The sequence below is a fragment of the Grus americana genome, chromosome 3, assembly GCF_028858705.1.
Source record: "Grus americana isolate bGruAme1 chromosome 3, bGruAme1.mat, whole genome shotgun sequence".
Lineage (NCBI taxonomy): Eukaryota > Metazoa > Chordata > Aves > Gruiformes > Gruidae > Grus > Grus americana.
Genome location: NC_072854.1, coordinates 109,989,738 through 110,003,673, shown reverse-complemented (window position 1 = coordinate 110,003,673; position 13,936 = coordinate 109,989,738). Strand labels below are relative to the sequence as shown.

The window sequence follows — 13,936 nt, the reverse complement described above, 5'->3', positions numbered from 1 at the left end:
ACCAAGAGTTTTCTGGTAAGAAATTTTCATCTCTAGCTCTTTAAAAAGAAAATCATTGTTAGCATTCTTTATTAAGAAAAAATATCAGTAGCTCAGCACTGCTTAGTTGATAGTACTTCTAAATGTATACTCAGATTCGAAATACTGTCAGACTTCATTTATAAATACCTTTATTTGCTTTTCACATTATTCCTCATTTGTTTCTGAAATATAATGCTGTTGTGATGCTCACAACGCTTTTGTGGAAAACATTTAGAGGTGCTTATAAATGAAAATTCTGTGGAGAAATACTGCAATCTTTCTGTTGCAGGATTACAGTTTGAAGAGGTTTTTTCAGGTGATAGAAACTTAGAGCTTTTCCAAATAAATCTATCTAAAAAGATACTAAAATCATTAATAGTTTAGTTCAGAAAGCATTTAAGTATATCAAGAATGTGCGTAGGGCTTTTTCTGAATACGATGCCTTATTGAGTCAATGCTGCTGTGCTTATCTCCAGAACTTTTCAAGGAAAATCAAACAAATTGCCATCGCTCTGCAGGTAGATACTGCTTTTCTGATCAACATATCACAAGCTCTCACAGCCATCATTCCTAATATATACACGTAAAGAATTAGTATAATGAGTGTTTGGGATTTTTTGAATGAAATGGATATACATAGGTAAGAGATAAGGGAGAGGGGAAATACAGAATCAGAGAGTGTGAAATTTGAACGGGATGTCTGGTTCTCGCTAACACAGCCAGTGAGCACTGCAATAGGGCTAACATATGTTGAGATGAATCGCCAAGTTTCTCTCTGTCCCTCTCATATTAACAGATATTATGAATAGAATACTTCTACATTATTAAAAAAGTGCAATCAACTTCAGTGAATCAGATCAGATCCTATTTTCAGTTTGGTGTGATTAGGAGAACCAAGCTGCTTAGGGAAAGCTTGACTACCTCTTCTTCAATCAAAGAAAGAAAGAAAAGAAGGAGGGGAAAAAAGGGGTACCAAACTAATTTTAATTAAATCAAAATTATTCTGATACATTTATACATTTGTAGTGCTGGAAGTCGGGAATAAATCCCTGGTAAGCACTTATCTTACTCCTTAAGCTTTAAGATCAGAGGGATCTGATTATAGACAATAGTGAACAACGTGTGTAGTGCTGTAATGCAGAAGTAGAGTTCTCTGCCTATTTGCATAAATACAAGTTCACAGAACCTGGTTTCTGAGCTATCTGTGGCATTTTGATGGCCCCTCCTTTATTGTGTAAGTATGTATTAGTTTTAGCTACATGGTTGTTTCAAGAAGGTGGGCTATTTTACCATTGCTTCACTTCTCTGCAGCAAGTCATCATTTCTTAAATTCAATCTTGATGAAGAAGCCTAGTAAGCACTTAGCTACAATATTATTCTCCATTAATGTTATGAGAACAGTAATTCATTTTTCAATGTGCTTTTTTTGAAGAGCTAATAGTATTATAAACATCTACCCAGTTCATGTCACTGATGAGCAGTTTCTTATATTAAAAACACTTATTCTGTATCTAGCACATTTTGCATTTGTGTCTATTAAAATGCATGAATATCTGTCATAACATTTTAAGCACTCAGTAGCTTATTACTGGAACCACATAACTTCTTCCTTATTATCTCTTCTTGACGATGACTTTAATGAATTATATTCAGCTAGTTGTTAAAATTTCCATCCAAGCACATCTCATTTTTGGATGACATGTCAAGAGGTTAACTTATGCTCCCTTCCAGCTGATTTCTAGGCCTCAATCCATCAGACAAGTCACTTCAAAGGAGATATTACTCTGTTGAGTTGAGACATCAAGATAAAGTTGGCTTTCTGAGATGCAGTCCCCTTTGGGAAGTGTGCAAAGAATTCTTCAGCAGTTATTTGTCTAGGCAGTACTGAAGCAACAAGACACAAGATGAAGACCAAGACATGGAATGAGAAGCAGCTATTAAAGGAAAGAGGGAGTTGTGGTTAAAGTAGCTTATCCTCATTTTTTTGGTATTATTTCTCATTCATTTTATATTCTGTGAGATTTTCCTCCAAGGAGTGAAGTGCATGTATATAGAAATAACATTTCATTAGCTAAAATTCCTCTCCGTCTCTGCACATTAAGTCTTTTCTTGCTAATAGTAAAATCTGTCTGGAACAGAAAGACCAAATAGGTAAGTCGACAATTCCATCTTTCACTCACATGCCATGAACTGTTTACGTGTGACTTGTGGAAATCGAATCAGAACTGAAGAATAACAAGCATAGATAGTATGCTCACTTCCATCTAAGGAGTTCTAGTTTTACAAACCTTTAAGTACTGTAGTTGCTGAGTACAGGTAAAAATTACCTGTTTAATTTGTGTTGTGGTTACTGCTATACTTTGAATTGTCCATGCAGTTTTTGCTATGTAACATTTCAGCACCTTGAAAGCAAGTATGCTGTTTCCTAGCAGGCAGCAATGTAGATGTACACCACAGGCTCTCGGGGAAGAAGTATTCTTGCATCTCCAGCTAATATTTTACAGGTGACAGAAGACACTTAGGAAGTCAATGACAAGCCAATCAGCTATGAATAAGAGCAGCACTAACTAGAAAAGAGTCCAATGTGGATTCCTGATTTCCTAAAATTACATAAACCAAGATACAGAGCGCACCTTAAGAAAGTCTAAGTAGGAACTTCTGTCAAGAAGCTGACTTGTTTTTTTTCAGTAACAAAATTGTCATTCACTGACACTGAGCACAATCCTTAAGACGTAACAAATGGCAAAAGAGATTCCCTCAGTGATGAAATCAATTCCATCTACTCAATTTTAAAAGTCATTCTGTTTTAGTTTTATACCAGTACGCAAGAGGCAGAGCAAGCAACAGTGTGGAAGTAACAGATAGCCAAAGGTGCTTGACTGTACGTATTGTTAGCAGGCAAATGCTTGAGCAGTCATAATTGCTAAATGAAATTCTCAAAAATTTGCAAGTGAACAATGAAAAAGTAAAACTAAAACTCACTTTCGTAGATGTCACAGTTAACTTCAGTTTCATTTAGCCACCATAAATATATGTCTGGGAAAGTAATACGTTTAGAAGCAGCTGAAATGTAGTGTGAAAAGTTTTGATGCAGAATGCAGAAAGAGGCCTTATTTGCAGAAAAGAAACACATGTTGGTCTTCTGGGTAAGGAATCACATGAATAAGCTGGAAGAGTTGCTGAAAACTCACTTTTAATAAAATGCCATATGCAAACTGTCTCAAACATACATGGTATCTAAGACAGTTGAGTACATTTATTCCCAACAAAATCTTTATTGGAATGAGTATGTAGTCATTTTTTAAAATCTTATTTTAGGCTCAGGAATGCTGAAAAAGTATTTCTGAAAAAATGTTATTTTTATAAGGAAATTTTTATAGATTCCTTGATAATTAGTATTCAGATTGGTTTCTTACAGATAAGGAATATCAGATCTAACAAAATCGAAAGAAAGATTTAAAGAACATTTACAATATTGTCTACAATTTCAGTCTGAAAAATTCAGGGCCTTTTTCCTTGAAAAGAAATTTTCTTTATAAGAAAGATTGAAACAACTGTTAATGTGTATTGTTTACCCTTTTTAATAGTACTGGAGCATTGAAATCTTAAGATACAAATTCTCTTTATATGAGCCTGCTCCTGTTAATAGGCTAAGTGCTCTGCCTTATGGCCCATGTCATTGAGAATGTCAGGAATCTTAAATTCTGGGTGAAATCTGGTGCAGCTGAACTGGTGGCTCTTCAGAAGTTGAAAAGGTCTAAAACAATCATGAACTATTACACTGTAGTGACAACACTTTACAAGGATAAACTCAAAGCAAGAACAACGTGACACAGTGGTGAAGAAATATACAAATCAGGAAAAGTGGGGGTTTGCCATTATTTTGTGAAATAGTTTAGGAATATGCAGGAAAATAAGCATGTCATCTGTTGTGTAAGTCGGAAGAAATCAGAGACCAATCTCATACCCATGAAAGTCAGTTTATAGGACAGGGTTCACCCTTTGTATTCATCTGTGTGTAATTTCTGAATATAATCTGAAATGTCTGTTTTAGCACTCTTTGCCTGACTCCTGTCTACGTAGAAGCATCCAAGAATAAGCAGTGTCAAGAAATTGTGCTTTTCTATCCATGATGAGTATAAAAATATTTTAAAACATTTAAATAATAATCAACAATCACAAATCTTTAAACATTATTCTCTTTACCCTTAACTAGGCAAAATGGTATAATTCAGTGTTTTCTTTTTTTTTTTTTTTAAAGAAAGGATATGAATGCGGGATGTAGTTGTTACATATTTTATAATAGCATGCCTTGGGATGAAGACACCTGTAAATTCAGAGGAGCTTATTCTTAAAATAAAGTCACAGTCCAAATTCTTTTCCTTTCTGTGCCAACTAGGTACCAATCTGCTTATTCTTAAGCACAATGTGCTAGATATAAGGGTAAAATGAAATATTTAAGTGTGTTTTTTCTGTTATGTTCATTTTTGCCTAAATATAAAGGTAATGTTTTTTATAAAAAGGTGAATTATAGAGAAGCATACTTAAGTTGTGCTTACTTATATTTTTAAATGTACTTCAGAGTTTTGACAGCCACGGTTTGATATAAATGGGCACAGTCAATATCAAAGTCAGAAAGGCTAATGTGTGATCAAAGCTGTTTCTGCTTCTTTCCAGTTATCATTTATAATCTAACGAAAGTAAAACAATTATTTCAATTCTCTCAGGGAGAAAAAAAAAAAATTGAGTGTGTACCAACATTTTCTGCAAAAATTACTGGAAGTTAGGTTATTTGTCCTTCACTGACTTTAAGTGGAAAGAAAGAGGGCAGGCTTAGCAGTAGGAAACAGTAGCACAGGTTCTTCAGACTCATAAAAGGGTGTCTGCACCATCAGGGTACACTTAGAGATCTGCTATAGTTGCCTACACACTGGCTCCCTGGAGCAGCTGTGTATCTCAGTCCTCTTTGTATTTATGAGCTGATTGACAGCCATTTGCAGATCGGCAATTAAAGTCCAGATTATCAAAGTTATTTAGCCAACTGTCACATGGTGAAATCTTTCTTCCAAGTCAGAATTTCTCCAACTCTCTTGGGTTCAGAGGAGACAGCAAAGTTCTCCTGGAAGCTGAGGCACTGTATTTGAATAATAACTTGTAGTGATGATGTCTTAGGAAAAGGGGATTGCCAGCTGCATCACTCTCCATTTCTTTGAAAGCTTACAGGAATATTCTCGCTGTTTCTGGAAAGCCAGGACAGGGAATGTATGTGTTTCTGCCTTTGTGTTTTGTAGGGTTTGGGACTTCTGGTTTGGGTAGTCAAGACAAGAATAATGCGTCTGCTGAGGTAAAAACCTAACTCTTCTTGGGAAAGCAGGAAATGAACTTGACTAATCTTGGGATCGCTTTTTTCCCCTTAGTTTAAGACCACATCTCACAAACCAGTACTATTGACAGAACTCTGAATTCACACAGAATTAATGAGTATTGGACATCCTGGATGCCATTAAAGTAATATCAGAACAATTAATATTTACTTTTAAAAATCTGAATTCCAGCATTGCTTAAAATGGGGGTCTCATGTTCATCTTGGTACTATTTTACACAGGAGTTGCCAAGTCAGTTCTTATGATTTTTCAATCTTATTCCTGTTATAGGAGGAAAAAAAGCACATACTAATAACTCCGAATGAATTAGCCATTCTTTTCTCTACCAGTTTTACAAAGCTTTTGTTAAATAGAAGTTAAAAGGAATTTTTCATGGAAACAAATTTTCAGTATAAGTTGTCCGTAATATAAGCATTCTGCATGGGAAAATTCCAGTATTGTAAATGAATTAAATTTCCCATTTTATTCTTCCTTTCCTTGTGCAATACTTTAGCCTATAGTGGATTATACTTTAAAAAACGAGCAATGAATCAATTTTGATTAGCAAGCCAAATTGTTTTGAAGTTTTTTTCCCTGTATTATTCAGTGTCAGTGTGTGTCTAGGTGAGTTGTTGCAGTGACACAGCCTGTGTACTGGAGTAGCTTAGGCAGAATGAAGTCAAAGATGTTGACTTGAAAGTGCGTTAAGTGCACCTTACTAAAAAAAAAAAAATAATATTTAAACATATTCAGCTTAAAATTCTTGGAATTTTTCATTATATCAGCCATGTCAAACTAAGGTAAAAACAAGTTAAGATTTACTGTAAGTCACACAAGTGGCTTGTGGAAGTGAATCTGCTGAATCCCAATTCAGAGTCCTAGGTATCGGGCACACTTTGAAAAATTTATCATGATCCAAGGCAGGATAGGACCTTACGGTGTGTTTGTAATGCTGCACGGTCTTTGCAAGTGCACCTTTTTTTACCTGCAGTAAATACAAAGTAAATAATTTTGCACTGAATCTTGCTTCAAATTAGCATAGAACTGCCATGTATTGAAAGTTTATGCTCACCTTACCTACAGCAAAGTCAATTGTCAAGTTCAACATAATTTCTGAAAATTTGCCTGAAAATGTTCGGCAGTGAGCTGAAAAAGCAAAAACCGTGTGTTTCAAGCTCATTGACTTTGCTGTGCTTTAGTTCAGGGCCTTGGGGTAGATTCATAAAACCTTTAGTACCTTTAGCACATTTTCTGATAGTCATGATCCGTAGAGAACACTACAAAAGAGAAACTGCACTCTTATTAAAAATACAGGGATCTAGCTGACTTCTGGTTTTAGCTTTTAAAAGATACTTTTCTTTCATTATTTCCAAGAAGAAGGAATATTACATGTCCTTAGGGCTGTTTGTGTTTCACTTCCTTAGCTATATGACTTACAAAAATAAATTAAAATGCAGCTGATTCCTAACAATAAATGTTTTAAGTAATGTGTTGAGAAATATCTCTAGCTGGGCTAGACATTTCATAATGCAGTAATAAAATCATTTTTTTCCTCTCATGTACTCTGAGTTCACGTATAGTTATTACTGCCATTTCAAACCCATTTTTTTCGAGAAATATGATTCAACCCAAATATTAACCAGAAAAGCACGCTTCCCAATTTTGAGAGCATGTGTATGTGTTCTACATATACTTTGATGCGGCAGGAAAGTCTAGAGGCCAAGACTTGCAACTCAGAAGTTTACCGCTTTTTGATGTTTCTTTCTTTCTCCACCTTTGTGAAATTCAGTAGTGATCCTCGTTCTGTTTGTAGAGAATGGGCTTTCACAAGACGGTAGTTTATCATCAGCACCTTTCTTGGCAGACACCAAGAATCCTTAGATTTAATTTAGTCCAATAGATCTGTCTATGTTCAGCCCACCCACCTTGATCCACTGGCTCTATTTAGATACATCAACAGTTAACATCTCACAGCTTTAAGGAAGTTAATGGATGAGTATGTGTGCTATCACAGCCCAAATTAAATAGCTTGCTTAAGGCAAAAGGAAGGCAAAGTTGGGAGAGGGGAAATACTGAGCAGCTCAGACCATGGGCAAGGGAAGCAAGTTCATAGAAAAAAGGAGAAAAGAAACAGGCAAATGAGTACAGAAAACTTTGCGTCCTCAGACCTGCATATGGTGCTTGATTCCTGTATTGGTTACATCCTTCTATGGATTTTTCTTCCCCAGTGCATTCACTATGTGTGATGGTTTTCCTTACTAGTGAACTAGATCAATATCCAATGCAGTCTCTTTGCAGTTTGGTCATGTAGAGGAAGCCAGTAGAATTTTCAGAAGCACCTTGTTTAGTTTTCTGCATTTCTATATGAGTGCCTGTACAGGAACAGATTTAATATTATATTTGTTACTTAAAATAGTATAAGCAAATCTATTCTACAGATGAAATGAAGGCTAATGAATGATATTAGCAACTCTAATCTCCTTCATTTTAATTTCCAAAATGTCACGTTTTGTTTTAAGTAATAAAAATACCCTAAACTGCAAATACTTTACCCAAATTGCCAAAAGTAATTTTGCCTATAATAAAGCTATTGTGGGCTGGAACATTTTGATCTAGCAGTGCAGATTGATATGTTTTGCTTGATACGACTCAGTGAATGTGCTGTTCTTGTGGAATTTTCTGTATGAGTCTGTTAGGAAGAAAATACAGTTGACAAAATTTATATTACCCGCAATAAGACTTTCTCAAGTTAATTTATCAATTAGCTTTAAATGATAAACTAATACACATTGCTGATCTTTAAAAGACAAGAAACATGCATAGTCAGGGAATTTCAAGATGATGCAGATGCAGTCATTCAAAATACAGTTAATTCACTATAATAATTGAAATTTAAGTTCAAGTTTGCAAATGAGTGATTTGGAAGACCAGAATTGTTTCTGCAGCCAACCACCATAGGAAGGATAATGAAGATTGAGATGCTTTCCCCTAGTCATCTTCTGTTTCTGCATCTAGTTCTGGAGGAATCTTTTCTGAACGTTTTGTGCTGCAGACTGGTGTATAATATAGATGCCTCACAAGGTTTGCACAGTGGCTGTGAGACCGAGTGCTTGCTGGAACAGAAGCCTAGATTACAGGCATGCTAGATTTACTCTAGAAAGCAGAATAAATGAGATGGCACAGAGTTGTCTGGTTCTGCATCAGGTATTTACAATACTCTTAGGTGTATCTCTGAGCCACTTGGGTGTCTTTACAATTCAGCTTGCTATGTAGCCATAAGACTCCATCTGAAATCCTGGCATCCTTGACCTCAAAGTAATATTCTCTGTTAAGTGGAGCTATCTCAGGGTTTTGTCCTTTTGTCTACTTATTCTCTCAAATTTCAAATTGGAAATGCCACCTGATACTGATTGCTGCAGTATGCATAGTTATCCCTTAGCAAACTAGGCTGAAACCGCTGACATGTCTTATACTGATCAATAAATAGATGGTAGCGATTTGCCTGTAACTAACTTGGGTTCCATAGGGTAGCATAACATTCACTGAACCATCCGGTCTCCCTTACTAGCCTCTATTTACTTTGTCTTTCGATGCTTCATTTTTGATACTTACTTTTGATTACAGAATTTAATGCTCCGAGCAAGTCTGGGTGGGATTTTGGTATGAGCCTTGGTGGTGGATGGTGTTGTAAGAGCCAGTAATAATTCCTGTGTTTGGTTCAGACAACTAGTTTTGAATGTGTTTTGGTACAATACCAAAAGCTAGCATCTCATTTCAAAGTGACCAGTTTGTTTTTATGATGTTCTGTTCATATAGTTGGTTAAAAAAATCTCCCAGTTTAAGTACAACGGGATAGATATCTATAAGAGAAAAAGTAAGTATGCATGTTACCATTGGTTAACAGGCTCATTTGAATTCAGCAAATTTTCGGTGCTTGGATTAGGCTGAACAGGCTCCTCACAAGATAGTTAAGAGGATAGGAATCTCCAGAGAACATTTAGAATATTCAGCAAACTGAAAACGAGATTTTTCTTTCGGAGGTTCGTACTTTTTTCCTTTGACTTTAAAAAGGACCAAGGCAGTTAGGTTCTAGCTGAGGTACTGAAAACAATGTAAGTTCAACTTTGGGTGCCTAAATAAAGGTATAACTTAGGATGCTTGGGCCTTTACATTTATGTGTCATAGTTCATAATGAATTGCATCATCAAGATTTGTACCTCTATCAGCTGGCTGCAGAGTCTGTATTTTTCCATGTAAAAAGATGGTTGTACAAGTAATTACCTGCTTTTAAATGGATGTGCAGATTTTACTGGCATGATGGACTATGAGCAAATTGTGGGAGCCATAAAAGTGCCTATACGTTTTTATTTGGTACTATCCATTCACACTAGGGATGCATAAAATCTAGTAGTTATTTAAGCCTTTAAAATGGGAAAAGAGCTGAATATAGACATTGATAATAAAATTTGTACTTAAGCAAGAGGAGATACTTAGTTTATTTTTGCAGGTTACAGCCTGTCTCTGAAAGGAAAGGTTTATGATCGAGGTATTAGTGTCTGAGAGAATCAGTAGTTCAGAAAGTGAGCAAGTACTGGATACATGAAGCAAATTAGCTGTGTCCCATCTAGAAAAGGAAAAATTAGTTCCAGGGGAAGGATGGCATGGGAAATAGGAGTGGAGGGACATAGGGTTGGAAGGGTACTATCAGTCCATAGAAAACATCAAAAAAATCCTATTTTTTCCTTTCTTTTTAAAAAATTAGGGCTCTTGCTTTTCTTCTCATGGGAGATATTTAATGTTTTTAAAGAAAAGAGGGTAAAAAAAAAAGCCCACCCCCCAAAAGTGGCAATATGCCAATTCTTATTTAAATACAACAGCACTTTCTGCTGGTGTGATTTAAATGAAGTGGAATCAGGTCAAAGCAAGGTCAGAATAAGACCGAAGAGCGAATGGTTTAGTAGATTTAGATTTGTGGTAGATTCACTATAAACTACAGCACCATAAACCGGGACAGAAAGAGTCTGAATTGTTATGATCTCAATAATATGATGTTTAAATTAATTTCAGGTCAATATATTTGAAAGTCAGTGAGGAAAGTACTAATATAAATTATGTTTGAGGTTGGCCAATGCCATTTAACACGATATGTTAAGAGTTTCCTTCTGCAGTCCTTTTACGCTTGCGTAGTATCAAGGACCACATGTTTTTGTGTTTAAGCATTTAGAAAATTTTGTTCTAAATCCACTCCCAAGCACATTTACTACTTTTATATGCAAAAGCATGTTCTTGGCCAGGAAGCAGCCTGAGTGCTACATTCTCTGCAGGAATGGCGTGTGTCCATCCTTCCCCATCCACCTCTCTAGCTGCCATAAAAAACTACGCTGCTTCGCAGAGATGCAACACGATGTGACAGGTACATACACAACACCTGGACACTGGGTCTTGCCATTTTGTAGTTCCTTGCACTCTCTATGACAAAGCAAAAATCTCTCTTCTCTGTTCGAATTTGGCTTCAGGAAAGAAAAGCCTCTTTCCCATGCAAGGCAGCTAGTTTCTATAAGACCAGGACTGCTTTCAGTGCATTGCTCCCATAGCGTGTTATACCTGGAGTCATCCCTTTTGTAGCCCTCTCACCATAGTTTCCCTTAATCCGGTTTTGGATTGCATGCACTGCAGAGAAAGGCAGCTCAGAGGTAATTCTGACCTGATTTTTTACTCAGAGTACTCTGGCAAGGAAGTAGACTGATACATAGGAAAACATACATTTAATTTTACAACAGGAAGAGTTTACAAGTCCCTAACCGTTAAAAGATAATAAGCATATTTGCCTGTGTGAATGTGACCAGCCAAGTTAGATTTGATATTTATATACACTGAGGTACCTTTGCATGAATGGGACACTACAGAGGGTTGTTACTGTGAGAACAAATAAAAATTGCATATGCTTTTAGGTATTTTAGAGATCTGTTGTGAGATAAGGGAGACTAAGTAGTTCAACTACTTAAAAAATTATTAAAAAACCTTTGTAGTTGGATTAACAAATGAAGAAGGGCTAGCATGTTTAAAATAGTAGTAAGTGATGTATTTCTAGGCAGGCCTATTGATTCTCACTAAGATTTTTACTCATCATTTAAGCATTTTTTGTAGGTACATCCCTTGTCTCCCAAATCTAATTAGAAATTGCTTCCATTGAAGCCCCCAATAAAATATAGAATAATAGAAATTGCTTAAATAGCATTATTCACTGCATCTATATCACTGTATTCAAAGAGAACATTATTCACTTAAGCTTTATGCCAAACTGGTCTTTCTCTTGTCAGAGAGAGTAAACCCATAAGGAACAGAACAATTCAGGTAGCTGACATCAGTGACTACGTAGACATCTCTTTCTGCTGGGTTTGCACATCCTTCCTAGCCCAGGGTCAACACAGAGGCATAGGGAAAGCAACGTGATGTTATCAGAATCTCACTGCCTTTGCTGTAGCTAGTATTTTTATTCCTGGAAATCTCTTGTCATGCTCAAAATAACAAAGATTGCATATAAAAGCAGGGCAATCAACCAGCAGCAATTAAAAACATGCTGATAGAAAATGGAAAAAGTCTGAGATGAAAACTGTCCAATATGCTAAACAGCTACATCAAGCTATTAGTGTCTGTGCAGTACTGAAGTCAGAGAGGCTTTGACTTTAGATAATGTCATATACTACGCATTTATTAACAGACCTCTTCCATCACAGTTAGCCTGCACTGGGTGGAAAAGAATAAAAAAAATAAATAAATAAAAATGAGAGAGTTTCAGAGGCAGTGGTATATCCTTTTTTAAAAGAAGGCTAAAACATGGGACGTAGTCACCTGGAAAGATGTAGCGGAGGTAATGGTCTGATTCAGTATAACCCTAATATTTTCGTGTCAAGTGTTACTTTATTATAAACCTCTTTGAGTTGTCAGCAGCATTTATTATGCCACAGGAACTGAAAAACAGGCCAGGGAAGTCTCTATCTTGCAAGAACGTAATTTGTTAGTTGTAAATTAGCTTTACCTTTTGGATGGTCACCACATAGGTGCAATAAGTCAGGTTTGAGCACAGAAGTTTTGATTGATTGGTTCAGCGCTTGATCAGTCACCTACTCATGTCAATGATAGTTCATAGTCAGTTTTCTTCTCTCTTTCTTTCTCTTCTTGGGCAACAGTGCAAGGGAAAATTTCCATAATCGTTTTCTTCTGAGATATTTTTTCCTAAGTATTAAAGGTATCCTGTTTCCTAGATTTGCAAATACTTCAGTTATTACAAGTACATTGTGCTATAAGTAGGATTATATTTGCTTCAAAAGTGTTTGCTGTACTGCGCACAAAAATAGCAGAATACAAGAAAAGGTATCCATGAAATGAAAAAGGAACGCGTGGTTTGGAGGTCTGCTAACATCAGAAGGTACTGGATCTGAATATTAACAAGTCATCTGGATTATAAGGTAATAGATGATCTTCTGAGAGGTCCTAATAAACAGACGTAGGCTGAGAAGCTGACATAGATTAAGAAAAATATACCACACATGCACAAACATTTACCACTTGTACCTTTCTGCAAAACTATTTTTAATGAAGGAACAAAAATCCAGTCTTGTAAACACATGCTGAAGTTCTTCTGGCTGCAGTAATCTAATTTCTTAATGGCTTGCCAATGGCTGGAAAATGCATAACTAAATCCATGTTGACTGTGCCTATTTATGACAACCTGGTTCATTAAATGTGCAAATACAATACATTTATATAGTTAAATATACAGGAGAAGTGTTTTAACAGAATAGCTCTAAATTTTGAGGTTTGCTTATACTTTGTAATTTTCTTGCTTGATGTGACTTTTAACATTTGCCCAGCCAGTCTCTCTGTCTCTCTGTCTCTCTTTCTCTGTGAGGTTCACATGTAAACTGATTTAAAGATTGCATAATGACTGTTTGGCATATCCTACAGGCAAAGGTCCAGAAACCCTTTTTGCTGGCTATAACCTCAATGATAATGAGTGGCACACAGTGCGTGTGGTTCGGCGAGGAAAAAGTTTAAAGTTAATGGTGGATGACCAGCAGGCCATGACAGGTAGCGTGACGTTGTGACTCTGTGTTACTGGGGGGGAAACGCAAAGCAAAAAATGGCAGAAGCGAAATGCCTTTATCTGAAAGCAAGAGATACTTTTTTCTTTTCTTGGGTAAGATCAAAAATCCACATTATACATCTTGAAATACTGCTACTACGAGTGCATTATTACACTTGATGTTAATGTTAGCCTAACGTTGCTGTTGAAATTAATGAAAACCTCCATGCTGACTTAAATGAATGTTTTTATACAGTAATTGGAGAGAAGTCATTAGATACATCACTAATAAGAAGGCAAGTAAAATGCTTTTGGCAACACACTGAATTTATATTAAGGTTAAACTCTAAGCCATTGCTGTAAGAAAGAACTTCATAAATGTTTGAAGGATATTCTATTGTGTTTTAAATCTTGCATCAGCTATCCTCAATAATTAAACGTTAGGCAACAGATTTTTCTCAAATAC

At 36.0% G+C, this 13,936-nt stretch overlaps 1 protein-coding gene across 20 annotated transcripts in view; it reads left to right on the top strand.

Moving 5' to 3' along the window:
- Positions 1-13,936, top strand: part of NRXN1 (neurexin 1) — a 735,823-nt gene that overhangs the window by 332,923 nt on the left and 388,964 nt on the right. For all 20 annotated transcript variants that reach the window (XM_054820730.1, XM_054820729.1, XM_054820728.1 and 17 more), the window contains one exon: positions 13,353-13,475. In XM_054820730.1, coding sequence (XP_054676705.1) covers positions 13,353-13,475 — 123 coding nt within the window. The remainder of the gene's footprint in view (positions 1-13,352; positions 13,476-13,936) is intronic.